We start from the raw sequence: 25,354 nt of genomic DNA on the forward strand, positions 1-25,354 counted from the left end.
ACGTCTACACGAGTAAGAACGTGAAGTCCGGGAGAAGAAACGTGGTGCCCAGGGCGTTCCAGGATGCCCGCGAGAGCTGTCCCTGTGGCCAAGGGATTCTTTTCGTTTTCAAAGCGAGAACGTTTCTTTCCGGGTTTTGGATGCATTTCTTACTCTGGGCCGTCCAGAACTCTAAGGAAACGAGCAGCCTCGAGGGTCATGTGGCGGTCCCGGAGACCGGGCAGCACCCCATGATCCGAGCAGAAGCTCGAGGCACGAGTACAATCCTTGGTTTGATGTCTGACGACAAGTAAACTGTCCCTTCGGCCACTACTGTTTCCCCAAATCCACAGCGTAGCAGCTACCTCAATGAGCTACATCAAAAGGCACTGTTAAAATTAAGGTGCACAAAACGCGGGGGGTCCTTCTGGGGCATCTGGAGTCAGGCTCACCTTTCTTTGCTTGACTGCGCACAGAGAGATGGAAGGTTATAGCTTTCTGAAGGCACTCTTGTTGTTTAAAGGGAGCCTCGGAGATACACATGTGCAGAGGTTGCTGCCCCGTTTAGCGGGACAGAGTTGGAGCATAACCCGGCTCTGGGAGACACGACAAAGGTCACCGCCTGCATTGACCCGCCCCGCCGAGGGCCTCCCCTCCGCCTGAGCCTGCTGGCTGCCTAAGCCGGCCAGACGAGGGTGGGAGGAGGTGCCTCCGAGCAAACCTAGCTGGGCCGTGACTTTCCAAGGGCTCACCGCTAGTAGGCGCACCTGTGACCCTGTGCTGACTCTGGGCCTTCCCTGCCTCTCGCTCCCTTCTTCAAACCACGGTGGCACCAAGCACATTTGATACTTAGCCACTGGATACATGATGGTTTCCTCGTGTTGACCCAGTGGCCACACCTGTCTTTGCAACGTCTTACGAACTTGTGTTCAAATAGGGGGTGCCACAGTTTCAACCAAGTCCGCTGCTCTCAAGACCGACTGGGCCACTAGCCTGGCCCTACGCGGGGCGCTTCCGGGGAAGCAGGGAAAGCCAGCCACCTTCAAAGTGCCTCTTCCCCGTGTGACCTTTCCAAGCTCGGGTCCCACTAGGAAAACATGTCCAGCGCTCATGGCCCACCACCTACGGCATGGACCTTTACCGCCCTCAAAGCAGGCTCCTGCAGCCTCCAGCTCCCAGCTTGAGGGGCTCAGCGGAGATCATCCCAGGTTCAAGTGGAAACATCTGGGCTCGGGGTGAGGGCCGCCTGGCCTTGTGCGTCTTTGGCCTCGGGTGTAGCAAGCACGCTCCCCCTCCTGCCGGCCACTTCCAACAGGCAGGGTGGCCTGACCCCATCCTCCCCTGCAGGTGTTCCTGGAGGGGTCACCTGCTTAACGCCTTTAAGTTCATGGCAGTGATGTCAATTCAGGATGGCAGGGACATTCGACTGTCCGTGCACGTCACAGACTGAGATCGGTGCCACCAACTGAGGGCTATTAAGAAGCGTCCGAGGAATTTTTTTCCACGTAGCCAGTCTTCACCGCACTGGCACTGCCCGGCACTCGGCAGCCCCAAAGCCAGGCTCTCTGTATTTGTTCTCCTTTTTTAAAAGTGGCCCGGCTTCTCCTAACTCTTGGTCCAAGCTGATTTATGGGGTTCCCCTGCCATTTTTTTTTTAAATGTCTTTTATTTATTTTGAGAGAGAGAAAGTGTGCAAGCAGGGGAGGGGCAGAGAGGGAGGGAGAGACAAAGAATCCCAAGCAGGCCCCATGTCAGCTCAGAGCCCGATGCTGGGCTCGAACTGATGAACTGTGAGATCTCGACCTGGGCCGAAATCAAAAGCCAGACGCTTAATCAACTGAGCCACCCAGGCGCCCCTCCACTGCCACTTTAATAGGATTCAGGAAAATGGTCATCGACCCCCAGCCTGCCAAACACAACAGAGTAAGAATTAAAGCAGTGAATTTGGTCAGACTCGGGATATGGGAGGTCCATTGCCTCACTGCATTTCTCTGGAAACCACAAGGCAAACCAGAATGCGTTACTGAAAGTTTTATAAGAGGGGGAAAAAAAAAAAGACAATCTTCATGCTTTAGTTTGAAGAATTACATAATTCTTTCCATTGTGCTGTTTTCGTGGAATGCGGCAGGGTGTCTTAAGCTTCAGTTTGGTGGGGTGGGTTGAGGCTCGTAAAAAAGCTGTGGCTGTGGCCCGCGTGTCAGGACAACGGGCGAGAGGCTGCCGGCCGGGGTTACTTGCACGGCCCTCGGCCAGCTGGGGCCCTGGGGCGGTCTTCTCACCTCTAGAGCGGGGCTCCCAGCGGACCACTTGCCTCTCCACATTTCAGTCTGAACCAGGAGAAGTGCAACCGTTTCCCACCCACCTCAGGAAAGGGGGGACCATACCCTGTGGCCCAGCTGACATACAAACAGCCGCGCCCTGTCGGAACTCTGCAGAAGAGCACAGACCAAGCTGCATCCACGTTCCGTGTCTCACCTTGACTGGAGCGACCGAAAACATCAAGGACCCCGGTGGCCCCGTAGCTGTTAAATGCGTCATTTGCAAAAGCAAGCAAACAAACAAAAAACAAAGAAACAATTTTTTTTTTTTTTTTTTACATCAGAGATCATATTAAGACCTGGGTCAGATTTTTCCATTTAAAATGTTTGCTAGTGTAGGTCAAGTGTGAAAGGCTTCCCCACGTGCTTCTCCAGAGAAGGGAATGTACCAGCCTCCTCCTCCTCCCTCACCCTTCTCTCACCCAACAACCAAACTTCATTTAACACGATCAGCTGCAGTATCGCGCCAACCAGGGCAGGGACACGCCCTCCACCCTGAGCCCTGCCTCCGAGGGCACGAGGGGAGCCCCAAAGTGGGGGCATGCGGGCCACTGAGTCTCCTGGCCCAGAGGGGGTCCCCCGGCCTCCGCGTGGCCTCTTCAAGCAGGGAGATCACGCTCCAGGCCCCGACGACAAGTGCGTGACCAATCTTTTCAGAGTAAAATCATTCACTTTTGGAAAATATCTTCTCTTTTAATAAGCACAGATGGCCTGTTCCTGTTTTCAGGCCTCATAAAAAACGTACCTCACAAAAGATGAATACCACTCAGTACCCTTTTCAGTAAGATTACGGTATTTGTGTTTGAGCATCGTTATTTTTTCTACACTGTACGGGAAAAAGAACCATGTTGATAGCTATATCTTAAATACTGTGATTCAAGTTTTTTAAAAATCTAGTATAAATATCTTACTAACTTATAATCATGCGTTTAATGGCAGAGATTTGGGATCTTTGGAAATCAGTATTAGTTGACATACTCTTAGCAGCCTGGCTCTCGAACCCTACTGGAAGCACAAAGGAAGCCGGAACAGAACAGCTGAAGTACAATTGCACACGCACGCTCACACCGCCGGTCCTCTCTCCCGAGCCGCTCGGAACTTACTTCCCACGTCAATCCGCTCCCTTCGTCTTGCTCCACACGCGTGAAGCGCGAGCCAGCGGACCTTCACCGTCTCTCCAAGCAAGGCTGCGAGAGACCCAGGCCACAAGTCACTTACTCCTCACAGCAGTGCCTGCCGAAGACCTGAACTAATCCTGTGCAGTAAGTAGCTGTCTGTTCTTCAGGGAATTATTACCTGTGGGTTTTTACCAAAGAACTTGGGCAATTTGAAATATTCTGATGGAACGTGTGCGCCGGCTGCCTCCCTGGCAGTGCCCAGATGGGCCAGCCCGAAGCATAAACAGAAACCACAGCCCCCACGGCACTCCGTGTCGTTTTCAGTGCCTTGGCAAAGCTTCCTGGTGCGTACCCCCCGCCCCTGGGATCCACAGGGCCGTTGTACCGAAAGCCGAGGGGGAGGGTGACCCACGCACACGAGCACATCAGGTGGGTGCAGGTTTCCAAAGCAAGACTGAGCTTGGTTTCTTGGTGTGTTTATCGTTACCATTTTTAGGTGCCTTATATTCCCCAAGTATTCAGGGGCGGACAGACCCCTTGTCGTAATACTAGACGGGAGTGGTTCCAAAGCAGACCTTTCAGAGCAGGTTCTGGTGTCCTCTCTCTGGCTCTGGGTGGAGCCTGCAGGGCCTCAGGGAGCAGGGGTGTGCAGAGAAAAGCAGAGGGAATCTTCCTAGTCACGTTAACGGATAGTGGTTCCAAGGAATTAGAAAATGGCTATAAAATAACTTTAATTTTTAAAAATCTTTGGTCCTCTTCTTTTTTCCTGCTAGGAGATTGAACTGATCACATATATTGATTTATATCCTGAGTTTGTGGGAACGTACAGGTTTGGAATGTCCTACTGTAAGACTGATGAATGTAAGGGGTTAATTTCAGGGTACAGCGTTGCCTTAATGGTTTTAAAGAATAAAACTATTTTTTAAAATTATTTGGTGAGTTTTGAGTGATGCTGTGAGGTGAACGTTCAGCTTGACAATTCCTGGCCGTAGCATCTGCCCTCAGCCCAGGACAGCCCCCCGCTCAACCCTGCACCTGCACAGGGGCCTTCACCTGTAGCCTTAAGTCCTTCGGTGGACAGAATGGCCCTAGAACAGTGTGACCCTGAGAGGACAGCCATTTATCTGACATAACATGACACACGGGGAGCATGTGAAACAAACCCAGTGCACAGATCAGCCAATAAAAGCTCTTTTTCCGTTCCCTCCTCAAACCCGCATCTAACATTCTCCCGGCCGGTGAGTCGGCCTTGCGGTACTTACTAGGTGAGACCGCCCCGTTCTGCCCTCTGAGAACCACAGAGGCTCACACTCGGTTGAGTGTGTCACCGCCTGGGGGCCGGGAGGGCAGGGGTGCCCGGGGCAGCCTATAGTCCACTGAGGGCTGGTGCTGAGTTCCCTGAAGTTTCCAGAGCAGAGTGAGGGAAGGGAAGGCAGGGGAAGGCATTCCTCTCCCTTGGGCTGGAGCCAGAGCCTGAGGGGACAGAAAAGGCTGGAAGTAGCAACACCCAAGCCCCACTCCACGCCAGATCCAGAGTGCCACGGAGAACAGCTGTCCTGCAAATGTTTCAGGGGAAGGATTACTTTCCAAAACGTTAACTGGTTGTCTGGGTTTTTAATTATAAATCTAACACATGATCGAGATTAAAAACATTTTCTAAGCATCACAAGGGTGGGAAGTGAAATCCTACTGTCCCCAGGCCCCCTAATCTCTCTCCGTACACCCGGGCACATTCCCGCAGGTCACTGTCCTGCGTGATCTGCGTGAACGCTCACTTCCGGGGACGGGAAGCGGGAGGCCCCAGCCCTCCTGCCTCCAGGTGAGCAGGAAGGGACAGGTGGCCTGGGCCAAGACAGGGAGCTTTGTCCCTTGGCTTCTGTGTCCTCGGGGTTGGGCAGAGCACCATGTCACCTGGAGGCAACTCCTGGATCTGACGAATAGTGTGAAGGGCACAGAGGGCCCCCAGGGGGCCGCGAGCCAGCAGGAAACAAGCCGGGGATGACCCTGCAGGAAGGCCTAGAGCCCCAGGTCCGGAAGGAGAGCAGAAGGGCCAGCAGGCCCAGCCCTGGCTGGCTTTGTGCCAGTTCTCAGCCGTTGCTTGTTGCTCGGTTCCTGCCCTGTGGTCTCAACGTTGAGGGCGGCTCTGGAGGGGGCTAGGTCTGCAGGAGGTGTGGTCTGAGGTCAGCCTTCTGAGGGCCTTCTCTGCATGTCTCCCTGTCCTCTTGCTGCCGCAGGCTGGGCCCCAGCTCCCTCCAGCTCCCAACGCTGCTCCTGATGGCCCCGAAAAGGGCCGGGCAGAGCAGTTCCCAGCTCAGCCCCCTCCCTGGCCCAGGCTGCACTCATGTCCTCGAACCAGGCTGGCTGGCAGGCTTCTTTGACAGATCTTTCCTTTTCCCCAAGTCTTGCCGAATTTCCCAAGGGAAGGCATCGATGTTCTCCCGGACACAGGGGAGGCAAAACCTCTTGGAATAGAATAAACTGCACTCCTGAAAGAGCAAAGGGGAAGGGTGGGGGCTAAGTACCACAGAATGGGGAGCACAGAGCAGCTCCTCCCCAAGCCCAGCCCTTTCCACACACAGGGTGGGGGGGGGGGGCGGTGACCAGAACAGCACAAGGGAGAGCAGGGCCTGGGGGCCGGCCAGCCCCCTCCAAGAACGTGGCCATCACCTAAGGGAAAAAGATGGAGGAGAGAGGGGGCAGGAAGCACACCCAGACCCTTCAGGCAGTGGGGCGTCCGGGGTTTTGAGCCTGCGATAATCACCCACCGAGGCTGGCAAAGGCGTCAAAGAGAGAGGCAATGCAGGCCTGGGTTAACCAGGGTGAAAGAGGCGGGATGGCACAGAAAGACTCTGGGGTCTGCCCTGCTCCGTCGCGGTCAAGGGCAAACAATAAGCCGGAGCAGAGGCCACACCTAAACAGTCAGAAATCCTAGATCCCTCCCTCTCCTGGTTATCGCACGAGTGGGACACAGACTTGGTAACCACCAGTGCTGGGGGCAGCACCGCAGACCGAAAGGGCCACGAGCAGGTGGCTGGTCTGGGCAGGAGGTCACAACCACGGCCATTCTCCCCTGTGCCCATCCTCTGTCACTGAACTACGGAGACTCACTGCCCAGGCCCTGTCCAAAGACTGCTTTCCCAGCCCCTTCTGCCACTGGGTGTGGCCACACGGCAGCTCTGTGCCACCTCCTGGTCATGCCCTTTGAAGGAATGGGGATGTGCTCCCTGTCTCTTCCTGCTGGCGGGAGCATAGGTACGATGGCAGGAGCCGCAGCAGCCACCGTGGACCCAGTGGATGTGACGTGCTGAGTGGCAGCAGTGTCTTTCCTGCCGGCATCACCTGCTCTGGACTCTTACACGTATGAAAAATAAGTGGATACGGTTTGTCATAATCATGCCACTGTATTTTGGGGTCTCTGTTCCAGCAGCTCAGAGTGTGCCTCAGCTAAGACAAGGCTGCCCTTCCTACAGTTCTCAGGAGAGAGCTGTTCCCACGTAAGAGAGAGGACTCACTTGTCACTAACAAATTGTTCCATCAAAGAACACTGGAGACTTCGGAGACCACGCGGGGCACCCTCTCCTCTGCTCACCAAGGGCAGCCCAATTTGTAAGCGTGGCATTCAAGGCTTCTCGCCACCTGGCGCCGCCCCCCTTTCCGGTCTTCATCTCGCAGCTTCCTCTCTCCCACTGAGTCCTCACCAGCCGCCCATCTCCAAACACCCCAGGCCTCTGCCTCACGGAGGCTTCCTCCCACCCCATCAAATCTCATCGCCTTGGCCTTGCAGGGACAGAGGCTGTTTAAACCTTGTTGGCACTTTGCCCCCTGGCAGAAAGCCCAGGGACCCCTCTACTGCCCGTCACTCAGGTTACGGGGGCCGCACTCCTCCACCTCCCTCCATCCTCGGGTTTTCAAACAACAGGCTCACCACCTTGGTGGACTGGGCCCACTCAACCTCTCCAAACCTGTTTTTTCATCTATCAGATCAGTATAATACGGTTTTGCCCAGCTAGGCTTGGGCCAGATTGAAGGAATCTGCACTGGTAAAACAGGCCCCAAGCACAGGAATGCTCAAGAATGCTCCAGAAAGCACAGTTCCTTCCTCTGGAAGGTCCCGCCAAGAACAAGTAGGAAGAAGGTCACCGTCCCACGGAGAGAAGAACAATGGCCACCCGCACGGCTGGTGCGGGGTGGGGGAAGGGCCGTCAGCACCCACTGCTCAGCCAGCACGGAGACCCTGCGACTGACCCCAGCCCGCCCCTCTGCCTGTCTGCTCACTTCCGTTGGCCGCAGGACCCATCCATAATGAGGTGGCCTCCAAGAACCCCCTGGCCCCCACCGAGTGACTGGGAGGGCTCCTAGAATCACCCAGCAAGGAAAGGCGGACGACGTCAGGAAGGCTCACGCGTCACCTTTCCCACACTCGTGCATGTGGGGTCCCGGCCACGGGGAGGGAGGGAAGGCAGCCCCAGCCCACGCAGCTTACCCACCGGGCCCACACACACCAGCCGGCTGCACAAACTGCACTGAGAGCCGAGGACCAGGAATCTGCCCTTGTCTGAGGTGAAGGGGTCCTTCATGACATAACTCTCCTCCAGAAGGCTGCAGGACAGTAAGGCAGGTGTCGGTCTCCGGGTTAAGGGGGGTAGGAAGGGGCCTGGAGGTTCCGGAGGAGCTGGGTGACCCCTCGGGACACTCCTGAAGTGTCCAGAGCCCGGACAGGGATGGACCTACAGCTCAACACCCAAGTCGTGCATCACACTCAGGCTGGCACCAGCCAACAGCTCCGGCCAGGGGGCCTGGGGGAGGAGGGGGCTTCCGTGGCCAGGGGCCTGAAACGGGGTACTCACACGACAGACTGGGTGTCAGGGGGCTTCTGCCCCACGTAGCTGTATGGGGCTGTCAGGGCACAGAGCTGGCACTTAAACACACCCAGGGGACGGTGGTCTGCCTCACACTCCATCTGCAAGTTCAAGAGACAGGGCGCGTCACCTGCAGAACCAGGAACTGTGCTCATCTCCTAAGCCTCCGGCTGCGTGTTTCTTACCCGGAAGACCCAGGATACCCCTTACAGACAAGGAACCTCAAGTTCAAAGCAAGCGGACAAAAGTCAACACAAGTTCGCGCGAGTCAAGGCTCTGGGCGATGCTTCACGCCTCAACGGACTACAGAATCCGCTCAACCCCTGGCCATTTGAGCCCTCTTTACCCCCGACAGTACCTATTTCCAGGACGGCCCCCTCGCACCCTTCGCCACCCTGCACTTGCCCGCCTCCTCGCTCTCGCTCCACCTACAAGGCTTCCCCCCACCTCCACCTCCGGAACCTCCCTCGGGCTACTTCCAAGATTTTCTCTTATTTTTGGCCTTCGGCAGTGTGAATATACACATCTACGGGGTTTCTTTTCCGTACTGATCCTGTTCGCGCTTCTGTAAGCAAAGGGGGCCGATGCAAGTCTCCCCGGGCTTCGTCAGCCCCCCCTACGTCCGGAAGGCGGCCGCGCCATCTCCGCCTGCCTGCCTCGGTTTCCTGGAGGGCCGCGCACGCCCGAACGCGCCTCCGGGGAGCCTTCCCGCGTCCTCCATCCCGCCCCAACGCCGCGGGCGGCCGCTCGGACCTCGGAGCCCGGGACACCACAAGCCTCCGCCGAGCCGCCAGCGCCTCCAGGACGCGCCACTCGCCGCCGGTAACCGGCCGGGCCCAAGGCGCTTGCGCGGCCCCGCCCCCGGCGGCCCCGGCCCCGCCCCCGACGGCCCCGGCCCAGGGCGCGTGCGCGGCCCCGCCCCCGGCAGCCTGGGGCGGAACTTCAGGGTGGACTTCCGGCTGCGGGGCGCGGCGGCGGCTGGAGTGAGTGAGGTCTTCCTCCGGTAGGAGCGCGTCGAGCGGGTATAGTGTTGTGGCTGGTCCCAGGCTCCCGTTTGCTCTCTGGGGGTTGGGACTTTATCCTTTGGGGACTTGAGAAATAAGGAATATATACAAGGCATTTTAGTAATTCTGGGAATAACAACTACTCCTGGACCTGGGCCCCAGGGATTTTAGCAAGCACTCTGATGTTCTTTCTAGCGGTTTTGACCTCGGGGTGCTTACAGCAAGGGTATTTTTTGGATCAATTCAGAGATCTTCTACTGTTGGGGGTTTTTTCTGGGTCTGCCCAAAGGTGGACCATCTGGAGGAAGCATTGCATATATAACCTGTAACCACTCAGATACACGACCTTGATCTCAGGATAGAGATCAGGTTAGACAAGTTACCAGATGGACTAGATGGGGGAGCCAAGGGAAATACTCAAAGAGCAAATATTCGTCTTTGATAGAAAGTAAAGTTAATTTTAAATTTGAGCTATCCACAGCTTTGAGTATAAGAAAAAGTTTACCAAGAAAATCCACAAGGTTTAATATTATCCCCAAATATATATATTTTTAAGTAGTTTCCCTGGGTGGCTCAGTGAGTTAAGCAGCCGACTCTTGATTTCAGCTACACGTAGAGAAACTACCATGTAGCATAAGCACTATATCAAAACAATGAAACATCTGGCCACAGAATGGGAAAAGATACTTCCAAAAGATGTATATGATAAAGGACTGTTACCCAAAATATACAAACAACTCTAAAAAACTCAACTAAAAGAAAACCTGATTTAAAAATGGACCTGAACAGACATCTCACCAAAGAAAATATAGACGGGAGGTAAGCATATGAAAAGATGCTCCATGTCCCAGATCATCAGGGAAATGTGGCTTGAAACAATGAGTTACCACTCCATACTTATTAGAATGGCCAACATCCAAACGCTCACAACACCAAATGCCAACAAGGGTGTGGAGCACCAGGAACTCTCCTTCATGGCTGGCGGGATACAAAATGGTACAACCATTTGGGAAGATGGTTTGGCATTTTGTTACAAAACTAAACATACGCTCAGCATACAGCCCAGCAAATCATACCCCTGGGGACTCCCCAAAGGAGTTAAAACTTACGTCCACACAAAACCTGCATGTGGGTGCAGGGTATAGCAGTTCTGTGCATAATTGCCCAAACTTGGGTGCAACCAAGATGTCCTTCAGCAGGTGAATGGATAAGTAAACTGTGGTCCATCCGGGCAATGGAATCTTACTTGAGACTGAAAAGAGAGGTGTTATCAGGTCATGAAAAGACATAAAGAAAAAAAAAAAGAACAGAAAAACAAAACAAACAAAAAGACATAAAGGAAACTTAAATGCATGTTACTAAGTGAAAGAAGCCAATCTGAAAAGCTTATATATTATATAATTCCCACTATATGACATTGTGGGAAAGGCAAAACTATGGAGAAAGTAAAAAGATCAGTGGTTGTCAGGTGTTACAGGGGAGGGAGGGATGAATAGTTGGGACACTGAGGATCTTTAGGGCAGTGAAATTATTCTGTATGGTAATATAATAGTGGATGCATATCATTACACATTTGTCCGAATTCCTAGAACATACGACACCAAGAGTGAGCCCTAATGTCAACTACGGGTTTGGGGTGACAATGTAGATTCACCAGTTGTAACCAATGAACCACCTGGTGGATGTTGGTAACTGGGGAGGCTGTGCATGTGGGGGGAGGGGGGGGGTCACTGGAAAATCTCTGTAGCTTGTTTGAGGTGAACCTAAAACTGATCTAAAAAAAATAAAGTATCTTTTTAAAAACACCAAAATAGCATTCCAATTTGATGCAGGGAAATGAGAACTAGGGAATAGAAACATTTGATGCAGTCTGAATCAGAAGATTCGTGCCAAAGAATCCTGGAACTTACCTCTATAGAGACTACTTTCAGGCCGCTTTGGATCAAGGTGGATCTCTATCGAAAAGGGATTTGAACAAAGTGAATGGACTGAGGCAGTTTCCGCTTCTCTCTCTCTCTCTCTCTCTCTCTCTCTCTCTAATGTTTACTTCTGAGAGAGAGAGAGAGAGAGAGAGAGAGAGCAAGGGGGAGGGGAAGAGAGAGAGGGAGAGAGAGAATCCCAAGCAGGCTCTGCACAGTCAACGCTGCGTCCGACACAGGGCTTGAACTCATGAACTGTGAGATCGTGACCTGAGCTGAAGTCGGACGCTTACCCGACTGAGCCACCCAGGTGCCCCTCCACTTCTCTTAATAATATCCCAGCACTGGAAAATGTGAACTTAGCAAAACACAAATACCTTCTGGATGGAGGTAAACTGTGAGAAATGGTGGTAGACATGAGATGAGGATAACATTTAGATGAAGAGATGAAAGGTTTTCACATGCGCTGTCTTTACGATGTGCAAACATGACGTTGACATCCGTGGGTTCAATTCTAAATTTAAAGATTTAAGAATTTTATTGACGGGGCTCCTGGGTGGCTCAATCGATTAAGCCTCTGACTTCAGCTCAGGTCATGATCTCACGGTTCATGAGTTTGAGCCCCTCATCAGGTTCTGTGCTGACAGTTCAGAGCCTGGAGCCTGCTTCCGATTCTGTGTCTCCCTCTGTCTCTCTCTCTCTGCCCTCTCCTGCTCCCGCTCTGTCTCTCTCTCTCTCTCTCAAAAATAAATAAACATTTAAAAAATTATCTTTAAGAATTTTATTGACCGGGGCACCTGGGGGGCTCAGTCGGTTAAGCGTCCGACTCTTGGTTTCAGCTCAGGTCATGATCTCATGGTTTGTGAGTTCGAGGCCCGAGTCAGGCTCTGAGCTGACAGCGCGAGCCTGCTTGGGATTCTCCCTCTGTCTCTGTCTCTGTCTCTCTCCCTCCCCTGTGCATACTCTCTCTCAAAATGATTAAATAAACTTAAAAAATTATCGACAATTCCAGTTGCCACTCCCCTCAGGAGAGTGCACGCTCTCCCAACTGAAATAATTAGAAACAATCCATGTGCTCTGAGGACTCAGGAAAAGTTGTGTAACTTGGCATTATCGTCCCCAGGACATAATTATATGAAAATCTTTGTTCTTAACACGATTTTTTTCTGTAATGACAGCAAAACAACAGTTTTATAGGAATGCGTACGTAATACTTTACACATAGATTATGTACGTCTCTTCGCTCATCCAAGGGCCAGTGGCCCTCAAGAGAACACCCAAATGTACACAATAATAATTCAGTTATCTTTGATATTTTGCCAATTTTCAGCTATATAAAAACCGTCGCTTTACATAGTTTTTTCTCATTACAAAGGTGTGTCTGTCAAGGTAGGTGGATAGAATATATTATATGTAATGGTTTGTAAGTTTGTTTCATAACCTTTAAATATTTAGACATATGGAGGCTTGTAACATCTCCTGGTGCCACCTTCCCCAAGGAGTAACTTGCTAGGGAAGATAATTACCCATATGTTCTGGCGGTACTTAACAACTTTTTTAATGTTTATTATTTTGAGAGAGAGACACACACACAGAGTGCAAGTGGGAGAGGGGCAGAGAGAGAGGGAGACACAGGATCAGAAGCAGGCTCCAGGCTCTGAGCTGCCAGCACAGAGCCCGACCTCGGGCTCGAACCCACGAACCTCGAGATCATGACCTGAGCTGAAGTGAGATGCTTGACAGACTGAGCCACCCAGGTGCCCCAGGCCTGAGTTTTTAAAGTAAGCTTGTAAAAGTAGAATATACATCCAGAAAAGTCCAGCCTTCCTAAGTGTATGGCAAAATGAATCTGCACAAAGAACAACAATGTAACCAGCGTCCAGTGAAGCCCTTGTAACACACACATGATACACTGGATACCAGCCACACACCGGACTTACCACCGGCGCTTCCTTCCGGCTCAAGGCAAAGAAGGCAAAGTTCGGCTCTCTGTGGTGTGGAGGAGGGAGGATGCATCTAGAGACCTGTTTCTGTTGCCTGTGGACAAAATGCCTTTACTGTTGTTATCATTTAAAAAAAAAAAAATTTTTTTAACGTTTATTTATTTTTGAGACAGAGAGAAACAGAGCATGAACAGGGGAGGGGCAGAGAGAGAGGGAGACACAGAATCTGAAACAGGCTCCAGGCTCTGAGCTGTCAGCACAGAGCCTGACGCGGGGCTCGAACCCACGGACCGTGAGATCGTGACCTGAGCCGAAGTCGGACGCTCAACCGGCCAAGCCACCTAGGCGCCCCTGTTGTATCATTTTTAAGTAAATTTTGAACAGTAAAACATACATACAGAAGCAGGCCTTAAAAATGCAAGTTTCCGGGGCGTCTGAGTGGCTCAGTCGGTTAAGCATCCAGCTCTTGATTTCGGCTCAGGTCGTGATCTCACAGTTCATGAGTTCCAGCCCCACGTCAGGCTCTGTGCTGACGGTGCGGGAACCTGTTTGGGATTCTCTCTCTTTCCCTCTTTCTCTGCCCCTCCCCCACTCGCTCTCTCTGTCTCTCAAAATAAATAAAGTTAAAAAAAAAAGATTTTTTGAGAATGCAAGTTTTCGGAGCCCTGGGTGGCTCAGTCAGTCGAGCATCCGACTCTTGATTTCCGCGTGGGATTGAGCCCCATGTTGGGCTCTGCTCTGGCCACTCGTGCACACTCTATCTAAAATAAAATAAAATTGTAAAAAATGCAAGTTTTTGGAATGAACAAGAGTCTGAGGCGGATGTAGCCCCCCGCCCAGAGCCACAGACGGAGAGCTCTCTAGAAGATTTGTTGAATTCCAGAGTTCTTAAGGGGCTAAACTGAGAACAAATCCAAGAACGTTCATCTTGGTTTCCTGTTCGGTGCGGACTTGGGAGGGTATTCAGAACTGTCGCCAGCTTGTTCTGGAACATAGCTACGCTATTCCTGGAAATATGAGGAGGACAAAGGAATCTTTAGAAATGGCTTTAAACTTGCTAAGTTGTGGTTTCCTTGCTTGAACTGCACAGGGTCCCCAGAGAAACCCATGTGGATGCACTTTTTCCTTCCTGGTGAGGAAGCAGCCACAACCCAACAGGAGGAAAAAGTCTAGAACCATTCACATCTTATGTTTTTGTGTATGAAAATAAGGTAATAACGATGATGACGATGATGATGATGACAACTCCTTCAAAAAAACCCTGTATATTTGTCTCAGTTGTTACTTTGTTTTCCTGATAATGTTGCATTGGCATTTCTACATTTCTTAACCATATAATACTTATCATTGGTCTATTGGATTAGAAGGCCCCTGGCACTCTCTTCTTTCCTGATATGCGTGGGAAAGTCCTGTGACCGCCAGACTTCTCATTGTAACCAGAAGTTGAGAGCCTCGTCTCCTTCGTTGGACCTACAGCTGTCTGCCTGGTCCTCGCTCAGACGGCTTCCATGTCGGTACCAGGAGGGGGTGGTCCCCTTCCTGCACCAGGAGGCCTCTCCAGCTGGCACTCCCTCCCTCCCAGTGAAGAGCTCCAGGTCATGGGGTACAGCCACCCCCAGAACATTCTTCCTGGGAAGGGAGGCCAACCGGTGTGCCCTGAGCCTGGAGAGGGGCCCAGACTTCAGCTGATTGCTAATTTGGGAAGAGTGTCTGGGCGCATTGACCCCATGCCTGTGTGGGTCTCCCAAGCTCTAAGGGGAGGACTGCCCCTGGCTTCCCATGGCTGGGGCTTAAACCCTCTCATCCTGCACTCCCACAGGCAAGTGCATGGATCTGACCGGACCACAACCGGCCTCTGCAGGTAAAAAGTAATTATTTGGCCTCTGTGTTTACTTGTCCTCAACCTGTTCAGGAGTCGGGTGGTAAAGAGGGGTGCCATCTACGAACATGCACGCCAGTGGAGGCCAGCGGGCCAGTATGGACCCGGCCACTCCCATGACCTCCCCACGAGGGGACTTAGAAAAACCATATCTGCCCTGTGGACCCTGCTGTGCGAGTCGCACGGAGCACGGAGTGCCACGGCCATCCCCGCCCCGATCAGGACCGCAGGGGCCCTGGGGAAACCGCAGGCGCCTGGCACGCAGCCGCCACCCCCCTGGTTTGGTCGTCCCCCTCTGCCTGCCCTCCACGTGGAAGGCAGGAGCCATCCAAGTATATGCCCCTCACGCAGAAGTCACTGCAAGTCTCAGAGAAGAAAGCTCACGTTTAATTCTGATAAGGCTTAAAGTGGCATCTGCATAAATGAACATGCTTCTGAGTGAAACTGTAAGACTACTACCCCTGCTTCTCTTAAACAATAAGCTGCATTTTCTTTAATACTCCACCATGCCATCAACAACCCAGAGCCCCAGTCCTGGATGGATATATTACTGTCGTCACACACATAGAACATTTGCTGTCATTCACGGTGAACCCTCGCCCCAACACACACAACGTTTTGGTCGTTAAACGAGATTCATGTCTCAAGGCCCGGAAAGTGTCGTTAAACTTTACATCTTTAACTTGCAGTCGCCCTAAAGAATAGGTGGGGAGCTTCAGACTTCTGACCGTTAGTTCCCATCCCTGAATTCAAACGCAGGGGAACAAATCCTGGAACTCCCCACAAGGTCCCTCCAGCCCTGCCCCAGCTGGAATGTGGGAGGTAGGGGTGGGGTGGGGAGGGGAGGGGCGGGGCGGGGCGGGGAAGCTCCGGCCCTGGTCTGCAGAGGGAGGTCCCAGAGGAACTGAGGGAGCCACAGGCTCTCGGCTCCCAGCCCTGGGGGGGGGGAGGGGGGGGCAAGTCTCAGCAGGAGAAGGCTCTGCCCTGGGAAGGTAGATTGGGGCGGAGAGGGGGTGGTACTCTTGCCTGTGGTTCTTGACACTGTCCCTGATCATACAACGAGATAAACCATTTTCTTCCCGTTAATGTTTCTGGTCTTGAGCCCCAGATACTGGCGGCTCTTCTTCTCCGGCTGCCCATACAGCATGTCCTCAAAGAACTCCGGTTTGTCTCTGGCCTTGGGTTGGAAGAACACACACCGACACATGGTCCTTAGCTTGTGACACAGATAGGTCATTGCTTCCGCTTCGTCCGATGGCTCCTCGTACACGGGCTGCTTCATTTCCTCATAGGCCGACAAAATCACCGCCTGAAATAAGTTGATCAGTATACAGATCATCACCAGCATGAAGGACGAGAGGAACAGGACCCCCAGCACCCGGTTGCTGGAGAACTCAGTGTTCTGAAAAGCCGAAACGCAGTAGGAGAATATTGTCTGCGTGGCGTGAATCAGGTTGTTGTAGTTCCATTCGTGCTGGCCGAACACCAGGTAGCCAAAGGCCATGTACACGAAGAAATACACGGACACCACCAGCGCCATGTGGCAGATGCCGGGGAGGGCGGTCTGAATGGCCCTCTGGGCCAGGCGCACATCATAAAAGAATCTGGAGTACCTGAGGGTCTTCAAGATGGTCAGAAACAACAGGAAACCCAAAATGATCCTCATGATGTGATCTACCTGAGAAACTGCATGAAAGGGGACAAACTCCACGGGGTTTGACAGGTAAAACTGAATTATGCCAGCGGCCAAGAAGTGTTTCCTGAGAAAGAGCACGATCAGCACGGTAAATATGCATTTTAGAGCAAAGTTGAGCAAATTGTACACACTTGTCACGTAGGAGGCCCTTTCTTGCAAAATGATATAGCCCTCGTCGACAACGTAGGCTACGAAGAAAATGAGGACGGCCGCGTACAGGTAGATCTCAGCGGACGTCCTCCTGTCGAAGTCAGCAAGCGAGAAGGAATGCACGGACGTGCTTGTGTTTACGACTCCCGGCTGTGAAACCTCAAAAATGACAGAAATGCTGCAGAATAGACTGACGTCCGGGTTAAAGGTGGTCAGCTCCAGAATCACGGCCCAGGTCTTCTCATCAAGCCAGTTGTTGCTCTGGAGCTCCCCGAGCCGCACGCTGGAATTAAACTGCTGCTGTTCTGGAAAAAAATAGAACACATAGCCCCCCGACCTGTAGGTGTGTAAGAGTCCATGGGAGAAATACGCCCACATCTTCTCTTGAGGCTTGTAAGTAAACCCATTGGTGTTCTTGTCCACAGCCCGCTTACCCACTTTATCCCAAACGTTAGAGTAGCTTCTGGTGTCTTCTGGGTCCGTGCCATACTCCGGATGACAATGGATGTCTCTGTCGGTGCTGTTCTGCACAAAGTCTTGGGCGGCTGGGCAGAGTTTTTCGCCGGGTTTGGCCCTCACTTGCCTCAGGAGCGGAAGGCCAAGGATCTTGGAGGAGCTGTCGGGAAGGAAAGTTGGGTTCGGGTCGTTGTGGAGCAGAGGCAGCAGCACGTGGTCCAGCCACCGGTAGATGTCCTCCAGCTTGGTCACCGTGCCGAGGTCCACAGAGAACTGATCGCGGATGAACTGGTTGTAGTAGAAGCTGTCAGTGTGGCGCAGGAGGGCCACGAGCCTCAGCAGGAGCGCCAGAAACAGGAAGTGGGTGAGAATGTAACTGAGGAACAGGAGCGCCCTCCTCTTGGTTCTCTTCTTTCTTTGGAATATTCGGATTTCGTCTTCGGTGAGGGGTTGGTACATCCTTGAGCTTCGCAGCTGCGTGATCTGCTTGTGTCGTCTTTTCATTTCTTCCGGGCCCATCTTCACGTGGAACAGCTTGATCTCAGAGTAGTGGTACTTGCTTGCCCACGAGAGGTTTTTACAATACTTGGGCCTGCTCGTCCTGACGCCTGACAGGAGGATAATTTTGGACGGCTGCACCAGGAAAATGGACAGACAGAACGCACAAAACGAAGCAAAGAGCCACTCTATGGACTTTTCGTAGCCGTAGGTCAGCCCATAAAATACAATGAAGAACGCGGATATACTGCAGGTGGCGAAAACCAAGAACCATGCTATATAAACACAACACCCAGGCAGGACGATCCTGTGCTTCTCCTGGAGTTCTAGAGGATTCGTCTGGGAGGGCTGCGCAGGAGCAGCTTCCTGATCGTCTTCTGCGTTTCGGTTACTGGCGTTCATGTTAACATCTCGGGGGCGGGAGACCTTGCCCTTTGCTTTCTTACCCCGGTGCTGCTCTGGCGCTTTGGGAGCTTTAGGGCTTTTCCTGGGGGGGAGCTTCGAAGCTGCTCTGGCGGGGGCACCGTCGGTTTCCTGAGCGTGCCACTTTTTCAGATGTTCCTCCCAGTATTCACTTGGGACTCGCATCAAGGGGGTCTTCTGGGGAGACACCTCCTCTACAGTCACGCGAGGTTCCTTCTGGGAATAGGTGAACAAAAAGGCGATCAGTAGTTGCACAGGGATGGTGATTAGGACACTTTCCAATCCTATCATCATTGACCTGATGTACTTTGTCTCTTTGGGATCCGTGTCTTCTTTTTTGTTGAGATTAAAGAACATAATATTGCATAAAAGGGAAGACAATAACATGGCTAAACAACAGGACAGTCGCTGCAGCCTATTGAACGGCCTAGCACTGACCCCGGAGAAAACCGAGAACCACATGTGATTTTTCTCCAGCTTGTAAATGGAATCTATCAGGAAATAGTCCCTTTTCTCTAGAGGCTGGTCAGGGGGGGTAACGTGAAATGTTCTGTCCAAAGAGGTGTCAATAGAAAGCCATTTCCGGCATAGGAACAGCCAGATGTGTCTGCTCAACAGATTTTCCACTTTGATTCTGCTTAAATACCAACTGGGGGCTCTGCCCTCATTGTTGTGCCACACACGAATGGAATGGATGTCCCCCAAGTCACGTTTTGTTGTGAGGAGGAAAGTGTTGATGCTTCCACGGTAGAGGGTGGTAAAATAGGGGTGGCTCAAACAATGCACGTTGCTGTCACCTTCTGTTCCCTTAAGTTGGATGAAGACGTTGGCCCTGGTCCCAGCCCCACAGCGCATTCCTGTGAAAATGGTGAGCAGGTAACACACCTTATCGTAAGGATCGTTGTCAGGTAGGATTATCACGTATTGCCGAAGAAGCTGGTCCATGGCATCTTTGTGCAAGACCCAGAACGCTAGGAATACGTACACGAGCATAATGAAAAGTACAGCGAAGAGAGTCACGGGGTTTTGGGTGACATTTCTGATGACCTCCAGCCGTAGATCTACGGGGTTAGGGACCACAATCACATTGGCCGTCAAAAAGTGGGTTTGCAGGTGCAGGCCGGCTTTTTTGATCGTGGCCAGCTGCCGCCGGGCCCTCCTTGGGTTTTTGCAGATACAGTGCATTCTGTCCCAGGTGGTCTCCTCTCCGAGAACACAGTTGTCTTCTCTCCAATCGCTCTGGATCCCGTACATGTCTAAGCACTGAACGCTGAAAAGGGCGATTCTCACTAGCTTGTTACTGGGTGCCATGACAAAGCGAGGTGCCTGAAGAGCCATGGTCACGGTGCACTCGGACGAGCTGCCTCGCTGAGCTATGACTTGCAGCAGGGACGGTGGAAGGCAGACCACGCGGGCCTTCTTAACCACACAGGCCTGGTCAAACAGGTCACTCTGGTTGGCGATGGGAGGGATATCATAGGGCACGAAGAAGGTGGCCACCAAAGCGGCGGGGGTGATCTCACTGCCAGCATATACCAACACCGTGAACACCAGGGTGACTTCCGTCACGATGTGGACCAGCACCTCATTCACTGCACTGCTGTCCACCTCAAAGCTAAACTCCCCTGTCGTCCTTTTGAAGGGCTCATTAACTTTGTGGGGTGCGTTGTCGGGTCCCACCGTGAGATTAAAAGCTGCAAAGCTCAAGTTTCTTCTGACGATGTGCACTTCGACCACATCAGGTGTGATCTCTAGCACGATGCCTTTGGCGGGGATGCCTGTCATTTTGAGCCCAACCACCTCTGCAGAATAGCTTTCCTGCTGACTTAACCAAGGAAAGGGATCATCTGCAAACTCACAAAACATGGTGGAGATCGGAGCATTTTCAGGCAGAAGGGGGACACTGCTCGCATTGAGCACTGGACGAAAATAATTTCGGCCGAGCTTCTTGTTGGTGAAGGCCTCGTTAATATCCCGCTTTTCTGTTTTCCTGAGGTACATGTTAAAGCTGGAGGCCGTCATTACAGTGGTTTCATTCCCTGGCACCATGCCAGCTGATATTGTGTCTGCTAGAAACTCCAACCCATAGAAAGGCTCATCCACTACTTCATAAGGAACACTCAGTTTAAGGATATTAGACAGACTTGTTAATATCCCAGTGCTCACGATTTCTATTTGTTCAGAGCTAAAGGATTTATGTTTTTGATGAGATTGTCGTAGGGCATGGTTGGCTTGCCAGACCCTCACTGTGGCAAGTTTCTGAGCCATTCGAGTGAATCCAGAGGTTGTCTGGGTTACTTTAGCCATACACATGACCACCTGGCTAATTTCCTCCAAAGTGCTGTTGGGAAGAACGAAAGTCTGGTTGACGAGGTGTTCCCGGAGTCTGCTTTCGTCAGCTTGCAAAGTTAAGTCAGCTTTCATGCTATTCACCACAGAAGCTGCTATATAAATTAAGTAGCCTGCAGGCAAAAATTCCCGCTGGTCAAGCAGAGTAGAGAGTGATGAAGTTGGTCCCATGGTGAAATTGAATAATCGATCAAGCACATTCTTTGATGAGATTTTGTCCGTAGGAGCCCGTACGGTGGCGTGCAGGGTCACCGGAGTAAAGGCTCCTAGAGAGTCATATACCTGAACAATGATCTTCATGACATAATGATTAGCCAATCCACCAACGGGGAGAAAGGAAGGGGGTGATGTGGACTCATGCCCCCAATACAGGATGGCCCCCAAGGTGTTCTCTTTCACAGAACTGATTTGCCCAAAACCGTACAAATCAGAAACTACTATTTTGTATGCAAGAGGGATGTTCTTGTCCGTGAAATTAGTACACCGGATGACAAACTTGGTTAAAAGTGCAAGTCCCTCAGCTGGATTGATGTTGCACTGCCCGGGCTGAGGAGCGTAGTTAATAACAAAGGAGTATCTCAAGGTCAAGCCCGCTCCGCTCCAAGTTATTGAGTATACAGAAACCAAAAACTCAGCTTCGGAAAAATCCCTAAAAGCAAAAGGTTTTATGGTCAGATAAGCCCTGGCCCTCCCTGTTGTGGTTTGCCTCGCCCAATCAAATATGATCTCTTTACCTGAAGACGACAGAATCGACCACTTATAGTAATCATGGTCTCCTACACACCCGGTGCAATTTAGAAACAAAGAGAATCGATCTGAAATAATCAAATTACGATTGCAATTTTCGATGCATGAAATGTGTGCTGCGGGTCTTGGTCCTGGGAGCACATGCACCCTCCGATCGGCATACGCTGTTCTACTGCCCTTCCGGATCACCATTCTGAAATAATACACATCTCTGCCTCTCAGTGTTCTTGGCAAAAATGACAGGATGGGGCCAGAGGCCTCCTTCCACCGCAGATCGGTCTGCTTTGCAGTGAGACAGACTTTCCTGCTTACCACTATAATTGTCTCTCCTTGGTAGTTATTTTTATCTTTGGTGCAGTACCAAGAAAAAAGGAGTCCCTCTGAAGAGTTGCCTGAATCTGGGTCGGAGGACCTGCTTCCATCCAGAACCAGCGAATCTGTGAAATTCATTGTTATGTTGGGCCTCGCAGGAATAACCACCGCCTGTAGGGGGCTTCGAAGAACGGTGACGTAGACGATATCGGAGCCTATTGCTCGAGGCGTATTTGACTTCCTTGTGTAGATGGTGAGAGTGAAATTAAACACGTACACCCCCCAAGATAAAGAATTGGGGGGGATTTCCATATACGCTGGAGTCCTCCCTAGGCTGAGTTGTGGTACGTCCAAAGGCTGATTCCAGTCCGGCACGTCGGATACGGAGGGCACGGAAAAGACTTGCCAACTCGGATTAAATAAGGTGGCTTCCAGGCAGTCGTACTTAAAGGTTGCATTCAAGGTAGTGTGCATTCTCCTGTTCAACACCACCGGATCTTGGTCCCTATTGATCCTTACCAGGCTGACAACACAGGGCAACTGTGCGGATAACTGGCAGGACACCGAAGACTCGATGGCTTGGGGGCCGTCCGAGTTGACGGCTTCTAAAACAACAGGCGTGGGCCCATCCGTGGGGCACTTGGCTTGGGCCACGAAGCCCGCGTAGAGGCGAGGGTCGCCGGCGGGCAGGGCAGAGGAGGCCTGGCGGGGGCGCCGCACGCTGGCAGGTGGGACGGGCACGAGGCGGAAGGTCCACTCCGGGCGCCCGAGCGCGCCGTGCAACGGGGTGCGCCACAGCAGGGACAGGCGGCCGCGGCGCGCCCACAGCTGCAGGTCCACGAGCGTGGGCGCGGCGGCCCCGGGGGCGCGCAGCAGGACGCGCACCCGCAGGCAGAGAGGGCGCACGGGGCCGCGGGGCAGGCAGAGGCCGCCGCGGCCGCTCAGGACCACGCCGCCGCCCGGGGTCGCGCGGGGCCGCAGGCGGAGGCGGACGCCGCCGCCCGGCTCTCCGAGGCCCGGGGCGCCCCCGAAGGTAAGCAGCGCGGCCGCGTCTCCCTGAGCGGCGGGCGGGGGCCGGCGGGCCGAGGAGGGGCCCTGGCGGCGGGGGCCGGGCGCCCCGGGAACGAGGACCGCGGCCCGGAACGTGCGAGGATCCGGGGGCCGCGGGAGGCGGCCGCGGCCCAGGGCCAGGCCCAAGACCAGGCCCAGGCCCAGGAGGAGAAGCGCGGGCCCGGGCCGCATGGCGTCGCCTCCCCGGGAACCTGGGAGCCGCCGCCGCAGGCCGCCGGGCGTCCAGCCAACGGCCGCGGGTGGGGCGCGGGCCGCGGGATCACAGGGGCGACGGGGTCACGACCTGGAGCGGCGAGTGGGACCTGGGCTTCCGGGATCCCCCCCCCCCCCCGTCCCCCGGCCCCTCCCACGACAGTGTAGGCCTCGATCGGGGAGCGGTGATGGAATTAACTCTGCCAAGGTTCCCAACAGCCTGAAAGGCCCCTTAGCGGGAATCCCACTCCCCTGGGAATATCCAGTTTCAAGACGGGGTCTGTGAGCTCCCCGAAAGCCCAGGGTTTCTCTTTTTTGCTCTTCATTCTTAAGGTGAAACCCTAAGTCACTGATTGTAGATCTTTCTTCTTTCTAATGGAAGCATTTAAGGTTGTTAAGTGTCCCACCAGACGCTGCGTAACCGCATCCTGCCTGTTTGTGGTATTAACGTTATCATTCAATTTTTTTCTACTTTCCCGTTTGGGTTTTGACCTACAAATTAAAGATGTGTGGTTTATTTTTCAGATATCTGGAGTTTCTGTGAAATTTAAGGGTTTTGATTTCTAACTTAAGCCTGTTGTGGTCAGAGAACACATTCTATGTGATTTTGATCCCTTTACATTTATTGAGACTTGTTTGAAAGCTCATACCTAGTGTGGTCTGCCTTGATGTGTTGTCCACGTGCACTTATCCCACCTTTGTTGGGCGGGTTGTCCTATAAATGTCAACCAAATCAAGATGGTTGGTACTGACACTTGGATCTTCCATGTCCTCTCTGGGTTTTTGTCTAGCTTTTCTATCAATTGCTGAGAGAGGATGTTAATCTCTCCTATTATGACTAGAGAAGCGTCTATTTTTAATTCTGTCAATTTTTGCTTCATGTATTTTGAGGCTCTATTAGATGTATACACATTTTGAGGTCATGTCTTAATGAATTGGCCCTTTTATCATTGTGAAATGTCTGTGTTTATCTCTAGCAATAATCTTTGTTTTGAAGTCTAGTTATGTGATATTAAAATAGCCAAGTTATATGTTCATTGTATCTAAGTGAAACTGGAAAGTAAAATAGCCATACTAGCCTTCTGATGCCTACGGTCTATATGGCATATTTTTTCTCATTCACTTACTTTCACTTTATTTATGTTTTTATATTAAAGTGGTCTTTTGTAGGCAACATTTAATAGGGCTTTTATTTTCTTATCCTCTCTCTCTCTCTCTCTCTCTCTCTCTTGCATTCTCTCTGAGTGCACCACACACCAAGGAAAGGACATAAGAAGGCAGCCATCTGCAAACTAGAGAGACGGCCCTTACCAAGTACCTGACATGCTGGCCCCCAGACCTTGGACTTTCGGCTCCAGTATTGCCAGAAATATTTACCGCTCAAGCCCCCACTCTAGGGTATTTTGTTTTAGCATCCTGAGCTGTCTAAGACCACAGGAAAGATGAGGGCTGAAAACTCAGATTGGGGCCATCAGAGGTCATGTTAGGGGAGGAGGCACAAATGGAGAAGGCAGACTCTGGACTCCCCCAGTATTTAGAGGTCAGTCCAACAAGGCGCCAGAGAAGTGGCCGCAGTGGGGCTGGCGGGAAACCAGGCAGGTGTGGTGTCCTGGAAGCCATAGGAAGGGGGTGGGGTGGGGGAGGTGGTTCAAGTAAGGGGGCTGTGTCAGACCAAATGGTGAGGAACCGGAAGTGGAGGCAGCGGCTGGGTTTGGGCCCGGAGGGCCTTTAGTGTCCCAGACAAGTGCAGTGTCAGTGGTTCAGACAACCACGTAAAACTCTGGACAAGTTTTGCCGGCATGGCAGAGCAGAGAAGTGTATATCTAAGATCTACAAAGATAAATAAAAAATAAAGAGCAGTGGTATGCCCACATCCCAGCCAAGGAGATAGAAGGATCCCAGTGCAGTCCGAGGCCTCCGCGTGCCCTGCAAGAGAGAATTCTCAGCACCACCAGGGCATCGTTGATGTGAGTTTCGTTTCTGCTGCTGTCTCGTGTTTCTTGACTGTTTACACAGGAACCAGTCCCTCCGCGATGCACTGTTTTGCATGTTGGTAAACGTCACCTAAGGGGATCATATAGCACATTATCTTCCACAGACTGTAGTTGTGAGCACGGTTTGCTTCAGTTCAAAAAATGACCTCTAGAAACGTGTGCGCGCCAGGCTTCCGCGGGGGACTCCAAAGAGCTTGAAAGTGACCGCTGCCTTAGGATTCCCCCTGCCTCCCGAGGGACTCCGCGGCGGCGGCCCCAACAGGGTCGCCTGCAGGCGGGAGCCCCCTGGCGGGGGTGGGGCAGGAGTTGGGACGGTGAGCGAATCCCGAGCTGCCCCGCTGCCCTGCGGGGGAGGTGAGTGCGCCCACCGAGGCCCCCGCAGCGGCTCCTCCCCTCCGGCGGGCGCGGACCCCCTCGGAGCGCCCCCGGGGCGGGGCGGGGCGGGGC

The 25,354-nt window shown here is 52.6% G+C and overlaps 2 protein-coding genes across 7 annotated transcripts; both read right to left on the reverse strand.

Moving 5' to 3' along the window:
* Positions 1-5,009: 5,009 nt before the first annotated feature.
* Positions 5,010-13,317, reverse strand: CDPF1 (cysteine rich DPF motif domain containing 1). Of its 6 annotated transcripts, XM_042993538.1 has the most exons (7): positions 13,138-13,317; positions 11,575-11,711; positions 11,189-11,233; positions 10,388-10,530; positions 8,263-8,375; positions 7,903-8,014; positions 5,010-5,901 (listed from the first exon to the last, which is right to left on the reverse strand). In XM_042993538.1, the coding sequence occupies exons 2-7, from the start codon at positions 11,684-11,686 to the stop codon at positions 5,755-5,757; spliced, it is 672 nt and encodes a 223-aa protein (XP_042849472.1). In that variant the 5' UTR covers positions 11,687-11,711; positions 13,138-13,317; the 3' UTR covers positions 5,010-5,754. The 6 variants fall into 6 exon arrangements, with proteins under 6 accessions (XP_042849472.1, XP_042849473.1, XP_042849474.1 ...); XM_042993539.1 differs by lacking the exon at positions 11,189-11,233; XM_042993540.1 differs by lacking the exons at positions 10,388-10,530; positions 11,189-11,233; positions 11,575-11,711; positions 13,138-13,317 and adding an exon at positions 9,028-9,109.
* A 2,068-nt stretch (positions 13,318-15,385) lies between these two features.
* Positions 15,386-22,931, reverse strand: PKDREJ (polycystin family receptor for egg jelly). Its single transcript, XM_007094023.2, has one exon. It carries the CDS (start codon positions 22,890-22,892, stop codon positions 16,071-16,073), a length of 6,822 nt encoding a protein of 2,273 aa, XP_007094085.2. The 5' UTR covers positions 22,893-22,931; the 3' UTR covers positions 15,386-16,070.
* Between the last annotated feature and the right edge of the window lie 2,423 nt (positions 22,932-25,354).

Source organism: Panthera tigris, chromosome B4 (genome assembly GCF_018350195.1).
Source record: "Panthera tigris isolate Pti1 chromosome B4, P.tigris_Pti1_mat1.1, whole genome shotgun sequence".
NCBI lineage: Eukaryota > Metazoa > Chordata > Mammalia > Carnivora > Felidae > Panthera > Panthera tigris.